General features: G+C 34.8%; 1 protein-coding gene across 3 annotated transcripts; it reads left to right on the forward strand.

Annotated features, from left to right (window-relative positions):
- The first annotated feature begins 21 nt into the window (after window positions 1-21).
- On the forward strand, window positions 22-24127 carry LOC122037089 (protein FORGETTER 1-like). 3 transcript variants are annotated; one of them, XM_042596566.1, is made up of 32 exons: window positions 22-614; window positions 3488-3553; window positions 3737-3910; window positions 4001-4131; window positions 4292-4368; window positions 6697-6878; window positions 7024-7101; window positions 7937-8069; window positions 8320-8380; window positions 8460-8541; window positions 9148-9276; window positions 9432-9575; window positions 9653-9749; window positions 9818-9949; window positions 10276-10346; window positions 10432-10604; window positions 10680-10773; window positions 12520-12617; window positions 12693-12828; window positions 12927-13033; window positions 14168-14263; window positions 14349-14436; window positions 14515-14635; window positions 16130-16241; window positions 16350-16473; window positions 16554-16631; window positions 16733-16851; window positions 18711-18767; window positions 18856-18958; window positions 20167-20295; window positions 23248-23359; window positions 23623-24127. In XM_042596566.1, the coding sequence occupies exons 1-32, from the start codon at window positions 189-191 to the stop codon at window positions 23652-23654; spliced, it is 3762 nt and encodes a 1253-aa protein (XP_042452500.1). In that variant the 5' UTR covers window positions 22-188; the 3' UTR covers window positions 23655-24127. The 3 variants fall into 3 exon arrangements, with proteins under 3 accessions (XP_042452500.1, XP_042452501.1, XP_042452502.1); XM_042596567.1 differs by having other exon boundaries at window positions 480-614; window positions 3748-3910; XM_042596568.1 differs by lacking the exons at window positions 22-614; window positions 3488-3553 and having other exon boundaries at window positions 3783-3897.
- Window positions 24128-24813: the final 686 nt, after the last annotated feature.

Raw genomic sequence — 24813 nt, forward strand, 5'->3', positions numbered from 1 at the left:
TCATAATGTCCCCAATTACTCGTCCGTAAAATCCAAACCCTCGCTTCTCTCTCTCTCTCTCTCTCTCTCGCTTCAAAACATTCGATCGGTCCTCCTGTTGGCGATTCACAGCAGATCGATAGTCGCGGCGGAAGGATTCGAGCGGAGTCATAGAGAGCGCAGAGGAGCGAGCGAGGCAGGGGGCAGGAATGGGGCAGCCCTCGCTCCCGACGGTGCCGCCTCTGGCTCTGCCTCCGCCGGGGCCGCCGGCGGGAAGCCTCCAGGTCCGCTGCGCCGGATGCCATGGGATACTCGCGGTGGCACCGGGGATGACCGAGTTCATCTGCCCCAAGTGCCAGCTGCCGCAGATGCTGCCGCCTGAGCTCCTGGGCGCTCCCCCTCCCCGCCGCCCCCCGCCCAAGGCTCAGGGCATCGATCCCACCAAGATCCAGCTGCCCTGCGCGCGTTGCAAGGCGATCCTTAATGTCCCTCACGGCCTCGCCCGTTTCAACTGCCCGCAGTGCGGTGTGGACCTGGCGGTCGACCTAGCCAAGCTGCAACAATACTTTCCCTCTGTTTCGTCTCCGGCCTCCCTAGTTGGATTCCCACCAGACCCGCCTGAGGAGATCAATGAGGCAATCAACCGCATCCCTTCCTTCCTTCCTTCCTTTCTCTGTTTGTCTAATTAGAAAGCCCCCCTTTCCTGTTGAAAATGTCCGATTCTGAGTATTACTGTGTTTTAATATTCTCCGTCTTACTAGTTTTGCAAATGTCACTGATGCATCTAATATTGAGAACGTGGAAGGAATTACACAAGGACAGAGACTTCTTATGTTCCTTGTTATTTTTCCTTTTGGTTATGCTAATGAGTAAGATAGCAGGTGGAACTGATTGTTACTCTGCGCATGCCGGCTGAGCTTATAAAAGACGCCAAAAAATTTGTTGATGTGCATCATTTTTCCCGCATAAGGAATAAAATGTAGTTTCCACTATATGAAGCTAACCTATTGACCTTGTAGGGTGTGTAGCCACAGTTCCTTTTCTATTCATAGTTGTCAACTAGACTAGAAAACCCAGTTCAATGATCCTTTTCGACAACTCAACCCTCAAGCTAAATCCTGCATGCTTTGCTTCACACCTAAACTTATAAGCAATTTTTCTGAGTGTGTTGGCAATTTGGCTTCTTGTACTTTATATATTCATCGAATCTCTAATCTCTACAATAGGAGGTACTTACGGGATGCCTTTTTTCAATGGGAATAGTTTTAGCATTGTTGTATTTTCAGTAAATAGACCTAGATATTTGGCACAGTGTACATTGACCTATTTAACTTTAATCTTTAGCTACTTGTATAAATAACCAGTGAGATGAATTATGTGATTTTAGAAAAAGTCCCTAAAGAGAAGAAAGTCCCGAGGATGCTCTGGAGGGGGTGTGAAGGATATGTAGAAAATCATCTTTTGTAGAGAAATGCATTCATTTTCTTCTCGACACGAGTTTCAATTTTTATGAAAATTCCAGTTTTTTGTATTCATGCCATAGTGAAAATATGCCATGCATATATTAATATGAATGATTGCTTAAATTTTGTTGATTAGAGTCTCTTCCAGTGGGCTCAAGCTGAATGAGCAGTCATGATCTCTTGATTCTTTCATTAATAAATTTGCTGAAATTGAAGTGTTCAAAGACACCTCACATATGACTTGAATCAATTCGGATCTGTTCGTCAATGGAACAACCAACCTTTTTCTTTTCCAAATTTGGTCGAGATTTTATCGAGACTTCATTAAATTTTATAATTCAAGTCAACATTGATACCAAACAACAAGAAGGGTTGAACGGGAAAGATGAGAATGAGAAACAAAAAATAAAAGGACAAGAAGTTAAGCCGATCTAGATACAACATCATGGGAATAGTATATCAACATGAATGGTGGACGGTGAAGTTGAGAAGGTTTATGCTGAGGAATGAAGGATGGATTACGGTTACTACATGAGGGTTATGTGGTTCATGTGAGGGTGAGACACACGCGTAACTGGGGAGGTGGTCACATATATGAAGCATTGTGAGGGAGAAGGGATTGACTAATTGCACTGTGAGAGAGGTGCCTGCATGTGCAGAATGGCACCAGAGAGAATGACAGCTGATTATGCAATGTAGGAGAAGGTGCATTGAGGTAATATTAATATGATTATTTTCAGTAATATCACTAATATTATATGTGATATCAGATTAATATTTATTTGATTGTCATTAACAGTATTATTCATTAATATTTTTATCATGTCTACTATCAATAGAAAATCAGGGTAAACTGGTTGAGAATCGGCTCAGTTTAATCTGAAATTCTATGATTCTCTTGAGAATCTTATCAAGTCATGGCTCGCTGTTCCCTGACAATATTTTCATAAAAATGGAAGAAGCAAATCAAACAGGTCAAAGAGTGTGGAGAATACAAGAGAAGGCTGGAGCTGGAGGTGATGAAAATCCTTGCAACCATGTCATTGCAATTTCTGTGCTCTTAAGTTCAGAACTGTTGAGCAAGAAATTGATGCATGAATAAAATGAGTTGTGGGCATCCTTAAAAATACGGGCAACAATGTTCCTCTTAATTTCATGAATTACATTTTTGACCCTAAAGACGAGGCAAGTAAATTAATTGCAATTTCAATAGTTAAGACGTATTATCTTTTAGGGAATAATATATAATAAATAATTCACAACAACTAAGAATGTGAAAAATACTAGTAAAGCATTAGATATGTTTGGTAACATAATAATTAAAATGCATCTAGACACAACTTATAATTGGTAATATATCATTACAAAAGAAAGATAATTTACATTATACTTGGTCACATATAACAGGAAACAATATATAGATACCCATTACTGTAATCTAGTAAGTATATGAAGATCATTTCACGTTAACATTCTGCTTTACATAATTGAAAGCGATTAAAATGCCCTATATATTATAGTGATATATTCTTATTAACACTTGTTAGAATTAAAAAATTTACATAGTGGAGTCCAAATATTTGGGAAATGACATGCGATTGTGTTATGGGTTTTCAATTGCTTGCTAGTTGATTGCCTTTTCCTTGATTTTGTAATCCACTTTAGATACTTTAATTACTTTTTGTTTCAATGATATTATGGTCTTTGCACTTAAATGTTGTTAACTTAGTGATATTAATTAGTTATGTAATTTCTATACTTTTATTTATACTATTTTTAGCTCAATTGATTCAATGTATAAAATCCCTTTTCTAGTTTATCGTAAAGACCACTATCCAATGCCCGCAAAGGGGGTTATGACATATCATAAACCCGTATTGGACCTTTGTTAACAACTTAAGCCTTTGGGAGCCATACAAATAAATTCTTTTGCACAAGTGATCTATTGTTAATGCAAATACTCTTTTATTTATTGTTATTTATATCAAATATTCTAGGTATTCTTGGAGGTCATCTTGTTATCTGAGTTTATTTGTCTATCTTAGGTTGCAATCGATGTGGAGCGTGAAGAAGATGAGGGTGGTGCTATCGGGGAGACCTTTACTGACTATGTAAGTGTGTGGTGCATGTCTACATTACCAAATATAGGGTAACTAGAAACTTATTCCATTTGAATTTTTTTCATCGCTCCCCCCACCACACGCACACCCAAAAAAAAAAGAAATAATAATAATAAATAGAGTGCTAGTAGAATTTTATATGTTTAAATAATTTTTGACATGGTCTTAATATAGAGACCTCCTAGATTGTCTGTTGGGTGTCCCCATCCAGATGCTGTTGTTGAAACGTCTTCGCTGTCAGCTGTTCAACCTCCAGAACCCACATACCATCTAAAGATTATGGATGAACTGGACAAATCAAATGCACTGTCATGCTTACAGATTGAAACTCTAGTGTATGCTTGCCAGGTTATTTTTCTTCTCTTATATGGCAAGTTTAAGATATATCCATTTCAGCACCTAACACGATAACAACAATGGTGTTTGTTCGTATATCAGCGGCATCTTCACTATCTTCAAAATGGTGCTAGAGCAGGTTTTTTCATTGGTGATGGAGCTGGTATGGGTAAGGGTCGTACTATTGCTGGGTTGATCTGGGAAAACTGGCAACATGGGAGGTGCAAAGCACTGTAAGCATTCTGGTAGTCATACTATTAAAATAAATCATCACGGATGTATCATTTTTTGTTGTTATTGTTGAAAGGTCAATTTCATATTTCCATGATTAATTTGAGTATTTTTTCCATGATGAAGTAACATTGTTTTTTGTTTTTTCCCCTTATTCGGCAGGTGGGTTTCTGTTGGTTCGGACCTAAAGTTCGATGCACGTAGAGACTTGGATGATGTTGGGGCTTCTTGTATTGAAGGTAGTGCACTGAGTGCAGCATTTTAAGTCCATGGATGAATGCCCTTTATGTGCTATGTAGTGTTCATTAGTTTAAAAAGCATCTTGGTTGAGTCATCACATAGTGTATATGTGGTATGTGGTCATGCGGATGCATGCCATTAACAAAAACATTTAATGTTAACTATATCCACGGAAATATAATTAAATTATTTTTAGTGATTCAAAAATAAAATAGCAAATAGATGCAAGTGTTTTATACTTACCAAATTGGAATACATGCATTGCATATGAAAATAGTTCCATTATACTTATATAAAATTGGTAATCTTTATCAGGAAAGATAATCATTGCGATTTCATATAATGATTACATTCCTCTCTCTTTATGTGAATCAAATTGTAAATCATTAGTTTCTACTACGAGGTATAATTTCATGTGTGATCAAAGTATAACCACTTTTGGTTCTAATCATCAATTAATTATTCTTTATTTTGTCCATCAAGGGATTTCTTTCATTCTCTCTTTTTATATTTTTTTATTATATTAAACAAAAATGAGAGTGGTCATCTTCTTCATGCCTCATCTATTGCTAAATATCTATTAAATTAGGTTGAGCTAATAGGCTAAATAGTTCTAGAGAACCATTTAAATATAAAAAGCAATTTTTGCAAACCTGTGTCTGTAGGAACATGTGATATTGAAGCATGGCATTCTGCCTATTTGACTGCATAGGTTACTATTACAATAATGATACCAACCACAAATTTTGTTCAATTGGTCAACTTTCTCAATAATCATACCAAATTCTTTCTTCTCCTTTGGAGTACTCTGAAACTTTGCTTAATCATTTCTTCCATGGAAGATATAGCCTAACTGGATAAAGGGACGTTAATTCGAAAATCGTTGGCCAATTATGATTTTAATAATTAGCACACGATCAACAAACTTGGCTAGAAAATCTTAGTGGTGGATGGGGCAGTTTGATGCTTACAGCAATGCTAAAACGAACTTAATAAACATGTCAAATCTATACCAATGAGTGATCCTCCATTACCTGCTATTTTCAAGTAGAAACTTGAATACGATGCTGGAGCTTATTTTATTGTTTGAATAACAGAAGATCAATAAGCATCAAACAATGATGACCTCATCCATCAAAATCTTGAGCAGAAGCAATAAAACAAAGAGAACATTGATGAGAGGAAAAATTGAGAATTGAGAGGGGCAAAGTGAGTATGCAGATACTGAAGACAGAACTCACAAGCTAGTGGTCGATTGCTGTAGAAAAGCTGTTGTTGGTACTTGGTAGAAATTATATAAGTAATAGGGTATAAGGACAATAGTTTTCTGCTTGGTCAACTTCGGGGGTTTGGGGATGCTTGGTTATTTTTCCCCGCTGGATATCTTTTGTTGTGTGCAAAATTACGTCCATTGAAGTCTTCTATCCATTTGTAGTATTGGCTGACCGCTTTTCAGGTTAATGCTTAGTTGAAGTAAGAAAAAGAAGATTTTCTCCAAGATATCTAATTGTGCAACCTCCTCTTCAAATTAGCATGGAAACATGCTTGGATACAAATAGAGATTAAACAAGACCTATTATTGAATAGAAGGTGAACACTTGCACTTTATCAATTGAGATGAATAACCTATGTAAGATCTTCTATCTTTAAAAATGGTCAATTGAGGTAAAGAAGATTCCTCCATGAATCATATGAAATGGAAGATCCAATACAGGTTTTCGTGGCACATCAACTAAATGTACTAAAAAGTTGCAAATATCACATCTATGGTTGCTACTAGTTCCATGCGGATATTATGGATTTGATGCCAGTTGTGCATTTGTACCATTTAGAAGTCAATATCATTAAAGTTAATATCTCAAATTATGAACATTACTTACTGTTGAGTGCTCAAGAGATTTGCTCCACAAAAATTTTTCTCCAATGACGTTTTGACTCATTGAACATTTAAGATTTTATGAAAATGTAGCCTTACCATAAATGCTGCATCAGTGAAGATTATTTTCTCTAAAGAGGATCAAATATTTCTTTATGTTGAGTGTGAGCGTGAGTGTGATGTGTAATGTTAGAGGAATGGACTTTTGTAGGACCATATCAAGGATGATCCTTCTTTTAGCTGATGCTATGGAATTGACATATAGATGATTTCTTGTAGTTTGACTATGATGTGACTTTATGGTCTGTATTTAGAACTGCATCATGGGTACACTAGCTGTCATAGGACTATATTTCCAGGTGGAAATTTATATATTAAGTTGTTGATGTTTCATGGAATTTAATTTTTATTACATCCTAGAATTAACTGGGAAAGATTTTTTATTTTTCAGTACATGCTTTAAACAAGCTTCCCTACTCTAAGCTTGACTCCAAAGCTGTTGGAATAAAGGATGGGGTAGTTTTCTTAACATACAGTAGCTTGATAGCATCATCTGAAAAAGGTCGATCTCGGTTGGTGCAATTGTTGCAATGGTGTGGGTCAGACTTTGATGGCCTAGTGGTGTTTGATGAGGTACTCCATTTAATTACACTACTAATTTCCTTAAGTGTTTCCTCATGATTTTGTTTGTTTTATCTCTTGAATTTAATGAATTATGCTATTCAATTGAGTTCTTACATGCTGGTTATAAGGTTTTTATAGAGTTTTCTTCTTGCAGTGTCATAAGGCAAAAAATTTGATCCCTGAGGCAGGAAGCCAACCTACTCGAACAGGCGAAGCAGTGTTAGAAATTCAGGTTGATTGTTCTTATAAATTTACTGGAGTTTTATAATTTTCCTTTGAAAATAGTGAATTCTTTAGGTTAATTCAGTTTTAATGATAGTCTATCCAAGATGCCAACTGCCAAGGTTCTATATTCCCGTTTCAGGCATTAGGCCTTCTGTTGTGGCTTTTTTTCTCGTTTATTTACTTTTATTAACTAGTATAATTTTTTATTTATCTTATTTCTTGACAGGTTGAATTTGAATTCTTGGAGGGTAACATATATAGTGAATCTAGTGTGATTAGACTTAACTTCTAATTAGGATTTGGCCGAGCTTTAGTTTAAGGTGGGTGAGTTTGGGTTACAATCTAATTAGATTGGAGAAGACTTTTTTTAGATCAAAATTAGGATGAGAGTTGGTTTAATTAGGTTAGTCCAAGGAGGAGACATATGTGGGAAGGCACCATCTCTCTTCCACATGCTGTTGCAAGGGAGGGAGAGAGAGAGAGAGATCAATATCCAGAGGAGGTGATGACAGTGATCAAGGATCAGAAGTAATGTCATTGCATCTTTTGCCCAAGGAAGATCCTTTCTTTTACATGTTCTTTTACATATGAATTTTTCTCTTGTTCTTGTTGATTCAGTGGTTTTCCTCAAGGCTTAATGCTACAAATAGTAAAGGAACTTAATTTGCTCACCCAATTTTGTTGACAATTAATTATTTTTTTCTTAACTTCGGGTGTATTTTCACCAACATTTTCTGCATGAACAGAGTATGATTTGAGTATTTGTTTGTTTTATCTATTTCTAAGATATCACAACTGACCTCATGTATTGTAAGTGTGTAATAAGAAGTTTGTGAATACAGGCAAGACTACCTGAGGCTCGATTTGTTTATTGCTCTGCAACTGGTGCTTCTGAGCCACGAAATATGGGTTACATGGTCCGTCTTGGACTATGGGGTGCTGGAACATGTTTCCCTCAGTTTCAGGATTTTTTAGGTTTGTCTTTTATCAAATATAAGTATCAATATCATTATAATAATTCTTTATTTGTTTACAAGACATAGTAGTAATGAACTAGTTATTTGTCTCCCAAGTAGTAATTTATTTGAGCTCTGATGTTGAGGTCCATTCTAACTATGAAATCTTAATATTTCTGTAAAATGTTCTTACACATCTCACTATGTTCTTGCAAAGTTATCTTTTGTTTGAGAAATACTTTCAATAAACTTGTTACTCCCATTTACAGGGGCTCTTGATAAAGGTGGTGTTGGAGCACTTGAACTAGTTGCAATGGACATGAAGGCAAGGTGAAACATTTGAAACCTGCTTATCCGGTTAATTGTTTCATGATGTTATTGTGACAGTAATGCCATTTGTCTTGTTTAGGGGCATGTATGTTTGTCGTACGCTTAGTTACAAAGGGGCTGAATTCGAAGTAATAGAAGCACCACTCGAGGAGGGAATGATGGTACTGATTCAACATAGCTCATAGTAGTGTTTCTGAAGTTTGTAGTTATATTATCAATATTGTCTTATTCTATTCATTTCAGGATAGAAAAATAAATTAAGGTTGCCAGATTAGTCTACACTCATGTATATAGATTGAGTTTTTTTTTCCTCCTCAAGTAAGAATTTTTTTTTGTGTTTTTGAAGGCTTTAAAATTGCAGTATTATAAACATTTGAAATTTTGGTTGAGGGCAATCAACCAAATCCCACGAGCATCAAGATAGTAACAGCCCAGAAGTACAAGTAAACATAATGGAAACACTTAGATAGGATTACACAAGGATGAGATGCATCTCTACGCTCAAACTAGATATTTTTTTGTTTTGTCATCGTTACTATCAACTGGATGACCATTAGTTTCATATTTGTGCCTTTTGGGAAAGTCCTTAATCTACTCTCGCATGCTATTAATATTTCCCACATATTTTCTGACTAATTGAACTGATCAGGGCTAAGTGCAACATGTGGATTGTCTTTACTATGTTTTATTTATCCTCCTTAATGTTTTTTTTACCTTGTCCATTAACCATCATGATGATATAGGAAATGCTTATATTTCATTAATAGGATATGTATAAGAAGGCTGCTGAGTTCTGGGCTGAATTACGGGTTGAATTGTTGTCAGCAAACACTTTTCTTTCAGAGGAGAAACCGAACTCTAGTCAGGTTTGGCGACTGTATTGGGCCAGCCATCAGGTAAAGCAATTCTATTTGTTGTAATCTTATGTTCTCCATGATCTATGGTGCTGTACAATTTTTTTGTTTTTTTAAGATCGTAACTTCTTTTGCCTGGGCCAGAATGTTGGCTACTTCTTGTCAGTGTGACAACTTATTTGTTTTATGTTTTTTAGCGTTTCTTTAGGCATATGTGTATGTCAGCTAAAGTACCTGCTGCTGTGAGGTTAGCTAAGCAGGCACTGGCAGAGGGTAAGTGTGTTGTGATTGGCCTTCAAAGTACTGGGGAGGCTCGAACTGAGGAATTTGTTACAAAATATGTAGGTGTTTCTCATCTTTACTTGGCAATTTGTTTCACTGAAATGTTGATCTAGATTATTTAGTTTTTCATGAGCAGGGTCTTGAATTAGAAGACTTTGTTTCGGGTCCTCGTGAGCTGCTTCTTAAATTGGTGGAAGAAAACTATCCAGTACCTCCAAAGCCAGATTCACTTGGTATGTTATTACCAGTTGACCTTTAAGGCTTTCTGCACGTTATGGTTTGTCTAACTTTTATGCTTTAGGTGAAGAAAGTGTCAAGGAACTTCAGCGTAAGCGGCATTCTGCTACTCCTGGTGTATCATTTAAAGAAAGACAAAGAAAAACTGCAAAATGGAATGTTACAAGTGATACTGACAGTTTTGAGGAGTCTCTATGTGAGTAATCAAGAATAATTTCAAATAATTTTGTCTAACATTACCTTAAGATGAAATCCATGGTTTGCCAATTTAATGATATTTGAATTAATTTACTCATGGCTGTGTTTACTTGGGAGGATATGGAAAGAGGGAGGGGATTAGAAGAGAGATAAGAGCAAGTGAGGTGAAAAAAAGAGAGAGAGGGATAACTGGCCTCTAATCAGGCAATGCCCACTGTGTAATTGTTTGTTTAAGTGTATGCATTTTGTCTTTGGAGAGAAATTAAAATTCCAACAATAACTTAACTTTATCCTTGTTTTCATTCAAATCTTATTTTGTTTCAGCTGAGTCTGATCTTGAATCTACAGAATCTGATGAGGAGTTCCAAATCTGTGAAATATGTAACAGTGAAGAGGTAAAAGCATGCTTCCATATTTTTCTACATTCTTTCTAAGTTCTGTTTAAACATGTTTAGCTGAAATGGTTTCTTATCATTGAAGGACAAAAAGTTGTTGCTTCGTTGTTCATGCTGTGCTCGACTTGTCCACCCTGGTTGTTTAGTTCCTCCATGGACTGATTTAGTATCTGATGATTGGTCTTGCTACTCATGCAAGGAGAAAACTGATGAGTATTTCCATGCAAGAGATGCCTATGTTGCTGAACTTATGAAAAGGTACGGAATTATCATGATACAAGGGAGAGGTAATGTTGAAAATTATGTTGTATCTTTTTACACTATACCTAACAGGTATGAAGCATCACTGGAGCGGAAAACAAAGATTTTGGATATTATTCGGTCCTTGGATTTGCCAAATAATCCTCTTGATGATTTAATTGACAAGGTCTTATTTCTTATCTGAACCAGCCTGAAAATTCATCCTCAAATAATGTTCCTGGCATAAGTGGAATAATTGAGTAGAGTTTTTAGATTTCATTTTCTATTTCTAGTTTTTCTTGTTTGTTTCACATTGGGTGTCTTTTCTGAGTCATGCTAATGCTTTTAATGTTAGATATCATTATCATTTTTCTATATATAAGCTTTATTACCTCTTTTCCTAGTTGGCTCTTATGCAGTAGGCTAATATGTGGTACTTCTGATTACATTTCTAGTTGAACATTTCTTTTACCCATTGCATTTTTAGATACATGAAGACCTTGTTTTCATCATGTGTAGTTTCGATAGTAGGAACTAATTGACTAAAGTTGATTTTTTTTTTTTGACACCCTGCATAGTCCCACTACCATTTCACTGATGTAGTCTTATAATACACCTTATATTTACTGTAGATGCATATAGGTCTTTAGTGTTCCCTTTCAAATTGGATTGAAGATATTATGAAAGCATGCTATAAATATATATGATGCTAGGACCTTTTATAGATGTGGTTAGTAAAATTACTTGATCATTAAATCATTGGAGTTGATGAATGAGGTGGCAACTTCACTGGACTTCACCTTCTCCTCAACAAAGTGTGAATCAATCTGTCTTTTATTCTCTCATGAAAGACTGGGGTAGAGGACTAGAGGTTATGTGCATGACAATTTGATAGTCGCAGTATACAACTTTGTTGGTGCTGTAGGAGCATGTCAACTTATTCACGGGCTGTTTAACCCTGATAAATTCACTATGCCTATAGCCCTACCCCTATACTTTGCCTCTGCATTCAATCTAGCTATGACAATTTACTTCTTTTCCTTCCAAGAAATCTTATTACCCTTAGAATGATGTAGTAATTCAATGTGGATTGTTGCATTTGTAGAGTGCCTTCCCAATCATCGTTGGCATGTCCTATAATTTGAAGGTCACTTTTGATCTTGGTAGAAGAGACTTTTCCCTGAAGCTACCTCCTAGTAATCCTGACACAGAGCCTCGAGAATTGTTTGATTACACTCGCTGCAAATGAGATATCCAATTGTTACGCCGTGTGGAAGTTCATTTTGTCAACCAATCTTTTGTACCTCCCTGGATCAATTAATGGCTCCCCTTATTCTTTCATTAGTTTAACATTTGAATCTATAGCATACAAGTGTCCTCAAGTATATCAAACACGTATTTGATTTGTGAAATGTTAATATGAGGCTTTCCTTGTCCTTGCATTACCTTGACATTATGATCTATATGAGTGTTGACTAGCCTAGTTTCTAGCACAGTAGTGTTCTCAAGCATATCAAACACGTATCACATTTGTGAAATGCTATCAGAGGTTGCAACCTTTATGCCAAGGAAGGATTTTAGTTCTCCTACGTCTTTAGTTTAAAAATGTTGGTGATTTTAGACTCATGATTCCTAAAGAGCCATCACCTATGATGATGATATCCATATAAAAAATAAGAAGGATATGCTTTCCAAAGTAGTAGGAATAGTAAAGTACTGATTCATTTGAGGCACTCTTGATGATAGGCTTTTAAAATTATGCTCTGTTTACTTAATTCAATCGCTGCCAGACTTTCTTGTGGAGAGCTTGCAGATTGTATTTCATAAATGAGAATTTCTAGATTTGTTTTATCTACAATTTATGTGTGGTTAAGTTTATTTAATTGTTCAACTGTTTCTTTTTCATATTTTTTAATTGTATGGATATTTACAGTTAGGGGGTCCAGAAAATGTCGCTGAAATGACTGGTAGACGTGGCATGCTTCTAAGGGCTTCTGGTGGAAAAGGTGTTATTTATCAAGCAAGGAGCACGTGAGAATGAAATTGCTAAGCCTGTGTATTTTTTTATCACTTTTACCTTTTTTTACTCAATTATGTTTTTTGCAGCAAGGAAGTTGCCATGGAAATGGTTAATATGCACGAGAAACAGTTATTTATGGATGGGAAAAAATTGGTTGCTATAATATCAGAAGCAGGTTCCGCAGGTGTATCTTTACAGGCTGATAGAAGGACATTAAACCAGGTATTTGAATTATCAGAATGCTGGCCTTTAGCTCTTTTGCAGAATTATCTAATGTCTATGCGTCTCTGCTAAGTTTGCTTAAACCTTTTGCATTTCAGAAAAGGAGGGTACATATAACACTTGAACTACCATGGAGTGCTGATCGTGCCATTCAGCAATTTGGTAGAACTCATCGCTCTAATCAGGCTTCTGCACCACAATATAGGTAGTCTTATACATTCTAACCTTCTGTCCTTGAACTTTGAAGAAAGTCTATGTTTTGTTCATACCTAATATTTGATCACATCAATTGTTTTCCCTTATGAAGATAGTGTATTCAAGAATATCTCAGTGTTGCTTTGTTCATGTCTAATTTTTATGTAGTAATTTGGAGATATTTATTCATTTTATTGATAATAAATGTTATGCATCCAGTTAAATGAACTTGAATATTGTTACAATTATCAAGGCTTTATATCCTGATATCCAACCAAACCTTAACTTATCATAAACTTCATTTTCTTATAGATGAAGTATATGATACAATTATCATTAATTTAAAGTATGGTTTGAGCCGTGTTGACCGGCATAAACAAAATTTACCTTTCTACTTGTCGATCAACGCATGCAACTCATTGATATAGATGACACCCAAAGTCATTGGCATCTAAGGTTTTCTCAAGCAACATTACTTTGAGGCTTTTGTTGATGAAATTTCTGTTCTCTTTATCTCATATGAGATCGTGTCCTATCTGCCCTGAATGCGGCTGATGTAAGAAAGTCATTACTGCTCACGGACAACGTTGCCTCAATTGCAGATACCAGCACTTGAATTGCCTATCACCCAATCTTACAACAGACTTTTGCCAATCACATCAACAACTGCTGTTACTACTTGCATGTTTATTCTAATTTGTTTTCAATCATTACTACAATATAGCATCAACTTTACCTTTGCGCTAAGGCTCCCCTTCAATCTTTACTCTGTTATAATAAAAACAATAATTGAAACATCATATACTCAATATTTAATGAACAATAATATTAGTCTTGTTAGGATGATGTGCACTGCCAATCCCAATATTGGGCGGTAGTGATTGGGATCAAAACCTTGATCCACTCTTGCTCTTTTACTAAAGCAACTGAAAAATTCCTTTTTGGCTGATTGAAGTACAAGTTTTTGGATGTCTTTTATTTAACACTCCCATGTGGATTTTTAATTAGTGCATGGGCGAGAAGGACACCCATCTCCTGATTGTTTATTTTTGGTGAAATTTTCATATCTTAGTTGAGTTATTCTCCTTCTGATGTTAAGTATATTTTTTCTACAGAATATAACCTCTTTCTCATGCGTGTGCAGGCTTCTTTTCACTTATCTTGGTGGTGAAAAGCGCTTTGCGTCAATTGTTGCAAAGAGGTTGGAGTCTCTTGGAGCACTAACACAAGGAGACCGCAGGTAATGCTCATTTACATTGATTTTTTTTAAATTTATTCCATATGATAGATTATAAAGTAAGTAGTAAAATTCTATGTGTTACTAGGGCTGGTCTATCGTTGAGTGCTTTCAACTATGACAACAACTATGGAAAGAAGGCTCTAATGATGATGTACAGGGGAATAATGGAGCAGGTGGTTTTCAGAGCTCTCCATTAAACTCTTTCTTATTAAACTTATACTTTGCATGCTGACTAGTTATTGCTTTAGCAGGATCCTTTGCCTGTACTGCCTCCTGGCTGTTCATCTGAGGAGCCAGCAACTATTCAAGAATTTATTACCTATGCTAAAGCTGCTCTTATTTCCGTTGGTATTGTCAGGGATACAGTTATATGTGAGTACAGTTTGCAGTTAATTCTTATTTCCTAGGCCACACCTCTTGCCCCTTTACCGGTTCAGCTTCTGAATGAAAATTGAGTATAATTACCATTAGTGTGCACGATGATATTAATTTTATATCAAGAATAAAAAACCATGAATACTTCGTGTCTTTTGGTTTTGTTACAAACTGATAGTGACCTATATCCCATGGAGTGCTGATAGACTAGCTCTTGAGAAATTGCTCTTATATCTGTTGTATTTGTTGGAATTGTTAGGGATCCATTTTTATGTGTGTCGAAGTGCATGAGCAAGATTTGTTCTTCATCACTAGGACGATATGCCTTGACCATTCACTGGTTGTGTGCATCTTGTTGAAAATTCACTGCAGTTGCATTTACTACCAGGCTCTATATTTATAATGATGTAACTTCCAACAGAAACTCCTCATCATCTCTTTTGATGTTCCATTGGTGCTTGAGAAATTAACCTAAAAATTTAACAAACATACCAATATTATACAAGTATAAAGAATGTGATTGTCAGCTAAAAATTGATAAATGTAATTGTTAAACATGGTAAGCTCACCCATTATTGAATATTTAATTTTTCTAGAAGGAAATATAATGAAGTACAAAAGTTGAATATTTTAGATATCCATGAAATAATATGTGTAGATGGAAGTACCAGAGTTAAATATCATAATAACAGTGGATACCCATGAAATGATTTATACTTTTTGTATTCAAAGATAAACAGGAAATATATCTTTTATTATTTATTGTGAAAAAATATATTGTATGTTATTTTAGAAAAGACTTCAAACTAGTGATTTGTGATTTTCAACATTCTGGTTGTCCTGACTGTGGCACCATTTTTTTCTGTCTACGATACAGATGAATGATGTTGCAATTAAAGAAAGAGAAAAAAAAGCTCAACAGACTTGAGTTCATAGTTTTTTATTTGATTCTGAATTGATTCACATTTTTGCTGTATAAAATCTTGTTTGATTAGCTATCTGGGCTCTACTTATTTTCTCCACTAAGTTTTCTTTCTGTCTTGAATGCTGGGCACATCATACATCACAATTTACAAATCATATAGTTTGGACTCACAACTCTAGCATTGGTATTTCCTACTCTTTTTTTTTTCATAACCATATGATCCTATATTCACTGTTCTGTCATTTCAATTTGCTATTCTACTGTTTACCCCTTTTACCTATTATGTAATGGCTAAATGCTCAGCTAAAGTAATTCTCCAAAGTCATGCCAAATTTGGATATTTGAAAATTTTCTATTCAAAAGTGTAGTGTTATTTTGTTTCATTTTATGATAAATTGATGTGCCATGACTGCATTTTAGTGTTTGTTTCCGCAGTTGCAACATAATCGGTTTGCTAAATATCCTTTCCAATGTCTAAGACATCGGTTTTACCATTGTTCCTGTAAAAATGCTTTTGCTAGTTTCATACTAAAGTGGTTCTTGGTATTTCAAATTGTAATTATTAGGCAGTGGAAAGGATGGTGGAAAGGTATCTGGGCGGATAGTGGATTCTGACATGCATGATGTGGGGCGGTTCTTAAACCGTATTTTGGGCTTGCCTCCGGATATTCAAAACAGGCCTGTCCATTCGTTATTGCAATAAAAAGCCAACTCTTCATTTTCCCGATAGTGATTTTTTTTTGTTTAAAAAAGAAAAAATAGTGAATGTTTTAATCTGTAATGCAGGTTGTTTGAATTGTTTGTAAGCATTCTGGATCTTACTGTTCATAATGCTCGAAATGAAGGACAATTTGATTCTGGAATCATCGATATTAAAGCTAACTCTATTGAACTGCAAGGATCACCAAGGGTACGTGAGAATCTGTAGTTATGTTTCTTGACCATAATAATGACTTCTGTAAAGGGGTTGTTTTATTGCATTCTTTGCAGACAGTTCATGTTGATAATCTTTCTGGCGCTTCTACTGTATTGTTTACATTTTCTGTTGACCGTGGAATTACTTGGGAGGTAATTTTGTGTCCTAATCTTTGGAAACAAGATATATTCGTTTCATAAATGTTATAGTGGCTATTTGATTTACTACTAATAGGGGTTTTACTTTCATGTAGTCTGCAAAATCTCTACTTGAAGAAAGGCAGAAGGATGGAGTTGCTTGTGCTAATGATGGGTTCTATGAATCTAGGAGAGAATGGATGGGAAGAAAGCACTTCATATTGGCACTAGAGTGGTAGGCCATCTGCAAGTTTTTCATTTGATCTTTTTGCCATTGCCTTAATATATGACCTCTAGAGCCCATTTAATTTTGTAGTGTTGAAAAATCATGTTGCTTTTAGACTCTGCTCCTACCATCTTCCTAAGGCATTTAACTTTGCAGAAGTCCTAGTTAAAGAATCATTCTGTTACTATGTTAAAAGCTGTCATCATCATACACGCTTAAAAGAGGAGGCACTGTGTCAATGAATGCCATTCGTTATTAATATTTTTCACACTGAGGTTATTGTTATTTTGTCAACAATTAAATTAGTTTAACTTGTTTTTTGTCAATGTATGCTAGGGGTGGCAATTTCTGACTCGACACGAAAACACGACTCGAACTGAACACGAAAAAATCAGGTTAGGGTTAGGTCTTATTGGGTTCAAGTCGGGTTTGGATCAACTTGATTAACACGATTAATAAACAGGTCGGATTCGGGTGAACCTGAAATGACTCGATTACAACCCGCAAATCCGTTTATAAATATTTTTGGATCAGGTTCAGGTCGGATTCTGGTTGAGTTCGGGTTGAAATAATCATATTTTAATAAAATGGTCTTTTCGGGTTGGGTTCAGGTTGACTTCGGGTTAAGATGAACATGTTTTTATAAATGAGTCATTTCGAGTTGGGTTCGAGTTGGATTCGGGTTATGGGTCATTTCAGGTCGGGTTCGTGTCAAATACAGATAAATGGGTCGGGTTCGGGTCGAACAATTTGACCCGAAATATTAATCAGGTCGGATTCGGGTTTTGATGTTCCAACCCGCCAACTTGAACACGACCCGAATTGCCACCCCTAGAGTATGCCATAAATATTCATTTTAAAATAATAATTGCATACATGATAGCATAGTAACAATTGTTAAAATGATATATATTGTTAATAGTAATAAAAATAATATACATTCTATCTTGTGAAAATAACTAAATAATGATTATAACTAATTATAATTTTAGGGTAAATTACATGTACCTCTTCTAAATATATATAAACTAGAGCGATAGGGAAAAATAATTATCAGGTTTTTTTTTACCCTAGGTCTCCTTGTCTAAAATGTGATGGGTAGGTGTCGTTCTGGCCATTCTGAGCTCAGTATTGATCCATGTGTTAAGCCCAACCTGTTGCAGAATAGCAGAAGAATAAGGAGGTGCGCCTAGGCATTAACTGTTGTAGAAAAATGTATCTTGCCGAGCTTTGAGGATGGAAGGAGAGAAGTTTTGGTCTCCTCCAGCTTTATCTGTGCCGAGAGAAAGGTGGGTAGATTTGAACAAATTATGACTAAAACACCCTTAACTAGTGCTCCAGGTAATATTTAATTGAAAACAAAAGGGTACATATGCTATTTTGTTATTTTCTATCTTCCTTCCTCTCTCATTCACACCCTCCAAGTTTTGGGCAGGCAGGGGGACACTAAATCATGCCAATTAGTTGCTACAAGCACATTTCTTGTTCAGGGTTACTTACTATTAATGTAAAAGACCTGTGCTTAAATGGGCCTCCTAAAACTATATTGAGAAGTATAAACTATAAAGAATTGTTAATATAAGACATCCATATTGCTGATAGTATAATCTGGAGTTCCTCTCTACTTGCCATGATTTTGTGCATGGTTTGATATATTTTATCTTTATTGAATCTTGAACCTTGATGTAAATGTAATTGGAATTTTAAAATGCTTTGAAGACCCATCATATATTAGAAGATTTGTTCAAGTTGGTGATAAACTTATCTCCAGTTTGTCTGGAGTAAGAACTGAGTCAAATTTCCCACTAATTTCTTTCTTTGATGAAGTCATTGTGACCATTTGATTTCTTAAGCTTACCTTTCAACAGTTCAGGAAGTGGGGGAACTTACAAAATTTTTCGCCCTGCTGTTGGTGAAGCACTAAGGTAGTTTTGACTTTTGAGTTTATGAAATCATCTTCTTCTGGTATATATTTCTTTTGTTCTGGATTTTACCATTATGTTCTTTATTCAGGGAGATGCTTGCAGCTGAACTTAAAAGTAAATACAAAAAGTTATCTACAATTGAAAAGGCCAACAAAGGATGGCAAGATGAATATGAGGTGTCTTCTGTGCAGGTGATCCATTTAACATTTTATACAAGAAATAATTATATGGTCTTATTTTGGCGATATTATTAGAAATCAAATTTTTTAGATCTATGTAGTCAATTGCCCATATTCTTTGGTCATTCTTCTCATCTTAGTGTACTTTGTTTTAAAGCATCTAAACTTGCAAAAAGTGAACTATTAGTTAGAGTAGATGGATGGATTAAAATGAAATTTTCTTCCTAATGGATCCTCATGGAGCATAAATGTATTTTCTCACAAATGTAACCAAGGACATGTAAGATGTTTGATACATGGTACACTAAGATGAGTTACAAATCTTTTTATTCAACATGTAACTAAGTGATCCTGTGACTAAAAATGAGTTACAAATCTTTTTAATTGACATGTTCAAATAATAATCCATCTCATAATGTCTCCCATAAATGTAGGTTTGAATAACATTTGTGGTTTATTGATTATGTCATACTTCACCTTTGCACAATTTATCACAACTCTTGTTAATTGGTTAAATACTAATAACTAACAAGTTAGATCCACATGATGATAAAAATACAACTCAAATTTATCTAGTTGATTTAGTGGAGTATATCACACATCATACTAGCATTCACCAATAATAAAAATAAGATTATATGTATTATTTTATCAGACTGTAGAACAACAAAATCCAATGCTTCGTATAGTCTTGGGAATGGCATTGGTCATTTGGCTCAAATTGATTGCACTGACATTGAAATCATTGTTGACTATGGATTAACTGAAAAATGTCTCCACCTCTCGTCTTTGCTCCACCATTAGATATCAACTTTATCCAACTTTGATATTTGGATTCACCATTTATCTCTTCCATATCCATGCTAGATACCAGCATACATACTCCAACATTTCAGATGGACACTATATGTTTTTATTGATCACGTATATTAATATCTAGGAATAGTCATCTCAAACACTTGGACCTGCATTCATTTTGGGTACTTGTTCCCAAGTCAACTAATATAGCTGCCCCCTATACTATACTATAACTATATATGGTTGGATCACTTCAATTTTCTTATTCTTCTTGTACACGCAAGTTCCCTCAACAATAGTCTTCATGGGAGGAACATGCATAATTCGAATGCGTATGTTTAGTTAGTCAGTGTAATATTGTACGTTTGTATCCACTCGTACCAATTTGATTCTCTGAAATACGAATTGCTTTCATGTTTCAGTGCATGCATGGGCCCAAATGCAAACTCGGTACTTATTGTACAGTTGGAAGGAGGCTACAAGAAGTCAATGTTTTGGGCGGTCTCATTCTTCCTGTCTGGAGTACCATAGAAAAAGCATTATCTAAGCAAGTAAGTTACTCATTTATGTTGTTTTTACATCTCCGACTGTAGTTTACTGTTGACTAGATTAACAATATATGCAAATATAAGCTGTCATAGTAAAGCACAATGAAGCAGCTGTTGCCTTCCCCACAATGAAGGAGTATCATAAAAACCATCATAATTAACTTTGTGAACATTCAGTTTTTATTTTATTTTTTCTTCTTTTTTGCTGAAGGTGTGGAGATGCATACAATTGATTTCATTATTTTGGGTTGGTATAACTTTATTATCATCTGGATTTATATCTTGATATTTGTAGTGGTCAGTGTTGGTTGTTCCTGATAGAATTGCAATAGATGGACTTTGCATTTCGATTTGATCATTGGATGTTGTTGGAAATATAAGCAAAGTCTCATGTTGAAAATACATAGAAATCATGAGTTTAAAAGATGAAAGATATCTCCATTGGTACGTGAGACCTTTTGGATAGAGCTTAAAATAAAACCATGAGGGTTTATGTCTAAAGTGGACAATATCATATCATTGTGGAGATATGTGAATGTCTTTTGGTCTCAACAAATGGTATCAGAGTCATAGTCTAAACCGGATGTCATGTGGGTGACCTTAAACAAAGTTGTGGGGTGACTCCAAGAAGGCCAAGAGGGACCGGATGATTGCATGGAGACTCGGAGTAGGGGGAGGATTGTTGGAAATACAATCAAAGTTCCACCTTGGAAATATATGAAAAAAATTATGGGTTTAAAACATGAAAGATATCTTTATTGGTATGAGACCTTTTGAGTAAAGTCCAAGAGTAAAAGCATAAGGGCTAAGTCCAAAATGGATAATATCATACCATTGTGGAGATATGTGAATGCCTTTTGGTCTCAACAGGTTGTTTTGTCATTTTTGATGAACTTATGGTGGCAAGTGTTATTGGATTATGCATGTGTCAAGAACCATGAATGACTTTTAGCTGTGGAGATTGTTTTAGGCCCCCTTCTCTATCCTCATATTTCAAGCTAACTCTTTCAATCTCAAAACTGTAATTTCTCCTCATAATTATGTTGATTGTGCCACTAAATGATAGTTAAGTCTAGGTGATTCTGATGAATAATAATATTTGTTCTTTCAATTTGACAAACTCTTGGCAAGAATTATTACTGATTAGTCTTTTTGTGCAACTTGTTTATGTGTCAATGAATTGAGTCCGTTTAGCTACATCAATCAACTTAGGTCAAGTTGACACTAAGCTTGATGAGTCAAGCTTGAGCCTAAATTTCACAGTTGATTCAATATCAGACTTGTGCTCTGATTAACTATGTGAAATGTGCCTGAGCAACAGAAAATATGTCTACATTCTTTTGTGTCCCTATCTTATACTCTTTTGTTTTATTGGTCAACGAGTTAAAGTGTATAGGCATTACATGATCAGTGACAATGATTTTTTTTCTAAACTGGTTGGGTCACTAAATTGTTGTATGAGATCAAAATAAACCTATAAATTGTACTGTGACAATAAGCAGCTAGGCATACGTGGCTTCTAATCCAGTTCTTTATTAGCACACCAAATGTAGACACATTGTTTTTTTTTTTGGTAAGTTAGAACTTCCAATGAATTAATACTACTTATATGGATTCCAAGAATTAGTTTTCTGATCTTTTTACTAAATCGTGTGAGATTGTAAAGATAAAATGTTGTTTCTAGACACTCTGATCCATACAACATAGTGGATTTTATTTCAAGTTTTATAACATTTTCTTCATAAGTTCCTCTCCATCTCAATCATTTATTCTTTATTATATTAATAATACCTTCGCCTCTATCTCCTTGTTGAATTGACATATCTAAACCTCCTTCAAAAATCTCATGTCAATCCATTTTAATTATTTTCTCAGTTCTTGCATTATCACTGAAACTACATTTTATATATTTATTTTTAATAATTTAAAGCACTCAGTTTTTATTTTTTTCCCTCCACCGTTCAAGTTTTGAATTTAAGCTGTTTATACTCTTATCAATTAACAAAATGTCGTCTGCAATTCAAATTAGGAAAATTTTCTTGAATATGACTTTGTGAGTTCATTTAGACTAATTTACAGAGTTAGGGACTTAGAGAACTCTCAATGTAAGTCTTTTGTTATAGGAAAATAACTTGTCACACTGTCCTTGCTAAAATGAATAAATATATAATCTTGCATAATTTTTATGGCTTAATATAACTGCTAGATTTTCATTTATTCTCTAAAATCCATCAAATTCTATCATAAGTTTTTCCTAAATGTTTCTTTTAAATCACTTGATCATATGTAAATCGTATTTTCTTTTTTTTATTAGTTGACTAAAGAACTAAACAATATCTATGGTTTACCTTCAAGAAGTGTAACTAAATTGATTTGTGAAATTGTCTGGTTCATCCCTCTCTCCTCAGTAACTCTTTTTAGAAGTTGAATATATAATTCATCTACTGGATCTCTCTATAACTAGAATAATATTGTACATCATGTTTATGCTTATAGGTAGGTTCTAATTGTTTTCTTCATTTCTCAGACATCTTATAGCTTAATTAACCAAGTTAGACATTGTTCTCCTAATCACTTCAAAATTCAATAGGAATATCATCCAAGCTTACACTTTAACCTACCTTATTTTCTTTAAAATTTTTGCCCCATTTTATATATGATTGATAAAAATTACAATTTCTAAACTCATCATAATTTTCAATCTTTAAATCAAATTTTCAGGACCAAAATATGTTCCTATATTGATCTACCCAGTACAACATCTATGACTTTTTCCCCCCTCCTATGGATATTTCAGCCATGCATATAGCATCCGCAATAGCAGTAATCTTGGGAAAGGATTTACAGAATCTGCTAGTAGAACTTTTTCTTTCTGAATAATTAGCATCCTTGAGTATTATGTTGAACTTTCATATCCTTCTGACCTTTTCTTATGTTGGTTGTTTGCATGAGAAGGTTCGTCAAAGCCATAGGAGGACACGAGTAGTGCGCCTGGAGACTACAACAAATTGCCAGCGAATAGTTGGCCTTCTTATTCCAAATGCTGCAATTGAATCAGTCATGGAAGGTTGTTTCCAATTTTCGCTGGGGCTAGTTTTGCTATTTCTAAGTGTTCTTGTTTCTGTTGCTAGTTACCTGCTTAAAACAGAACATAAAACAAAGAAATTAGCTAGACTACTGGAGCACAAATTTAAATATCAAGTCTCTATTTGTTTAACCCTGATTTGATCAGCCTAGCATTTCTAGATATCTCTATCTGCCCTTTCTATGAATTCCATCATCAAGTGCAATGTTTCCTTTTTCCTGATTTGCTGTTCATCTTTCAAGCAGATCTATCAGGTTTTCAGGATGTTGAAAGTTAACATGGGAAAGTTTCTTGCTGGAGCCCAACTCATCCAATTATCGTATCTACATATATAGATATATAGTTAATCATTTTGGATATTTGGAGCATTTAGACGAGAGAATGATCAATTCTTCAGTTGGGAACACAGAGAGAGCTATTGGATTTTTGTTGTGCAAAAGTCGCATCTCTATTTTTTTTGTTTTTGTTTTTTTTTTTGCCAATATGTTCTAGAAAATACAAGTACATTTAGATGCCCTTTTGAGAGTGTCCCATGTGTAGCCCTTTTGTTATAGTTGTACACTGTGTAAGTAGATAAAGAAGATGCCGCTACATGTACAAAAGCAACAACATGGATGGAGTCAATGCTCAAGTCAAACACTTGTGTGTAATGATTTTAATTGATTGTGATTGTTTTCTAGGCTTTCGTGCATGAAAATTATTGAAGCATGCTGATTTTTGAGGTGAATGCGATGTGACATTTCTCGAGTATCTGATACAAGTTGGTGTAAACCCTATTCTGGAAGCTGTGTTTTTAACGCTGACATTTGAAAATTCTCGATCCAAATTTTGCATGTATTTATCATTTTTAGATAGAAGAATGTCCCAATATTTTAGGGATATATATTTATAATTTGAAAGGAAGTCTTGACGTAGCGGTAAAATTATTGTTTTGTGATCAAAAGGGCACTGGTTCAAATCCGGTAAACATCCTCTTATAAAAAAAATAAGATAAGGTTGCGTATAATGGATATTTTTTCAGAATCTTGTATAGCGAGAGTTTCGTGCATCGGATTATTCTTTTTTATATATATTTATAATCTCAATTTCATATAATAAAATGCGAATTGGACTAATTTTTTTTATATATTTATAATCTCAATTTCATATAATAAAATGTGAAGATTTTGTGATATGAAGGTAGTTGTAATAAATTTAGGCTCCATTTGGTATGCATGATAGGATAGGATTGGGTTGGATTGATTAGGATAGATTACAGTAGGATAAATAATTTTTCTTGAGATCAAGGTATTATGAATCCTATCCTTAATCATTCATAATCTTACCTCTAATCAACTCTACCAAACGTTTGATTTGAAAATATAATCTTATCTTATTATGCATACCAAACGGAACCTTAATGTGCTTCAATCTTTCTCCGAGTCCTTCCATACAAT

Source organism: Zingiber officinale, unplaced genomic scaffold, assembly GCF_018446385.1.
Source record: "Zingiber officinale cultivar Zhangliang unplaced genomic scaffold, Zo_v1.1 ctg232, whole genome shotgun sequence".
In the NCBI taxonomy this organism is placed as follows: Eukaryota; Viridiplantae; Streptophyta; class Magnoliopsida; order Zingiberales; family Zingiberaceae; genus Zingiber; species Zingiber officinale.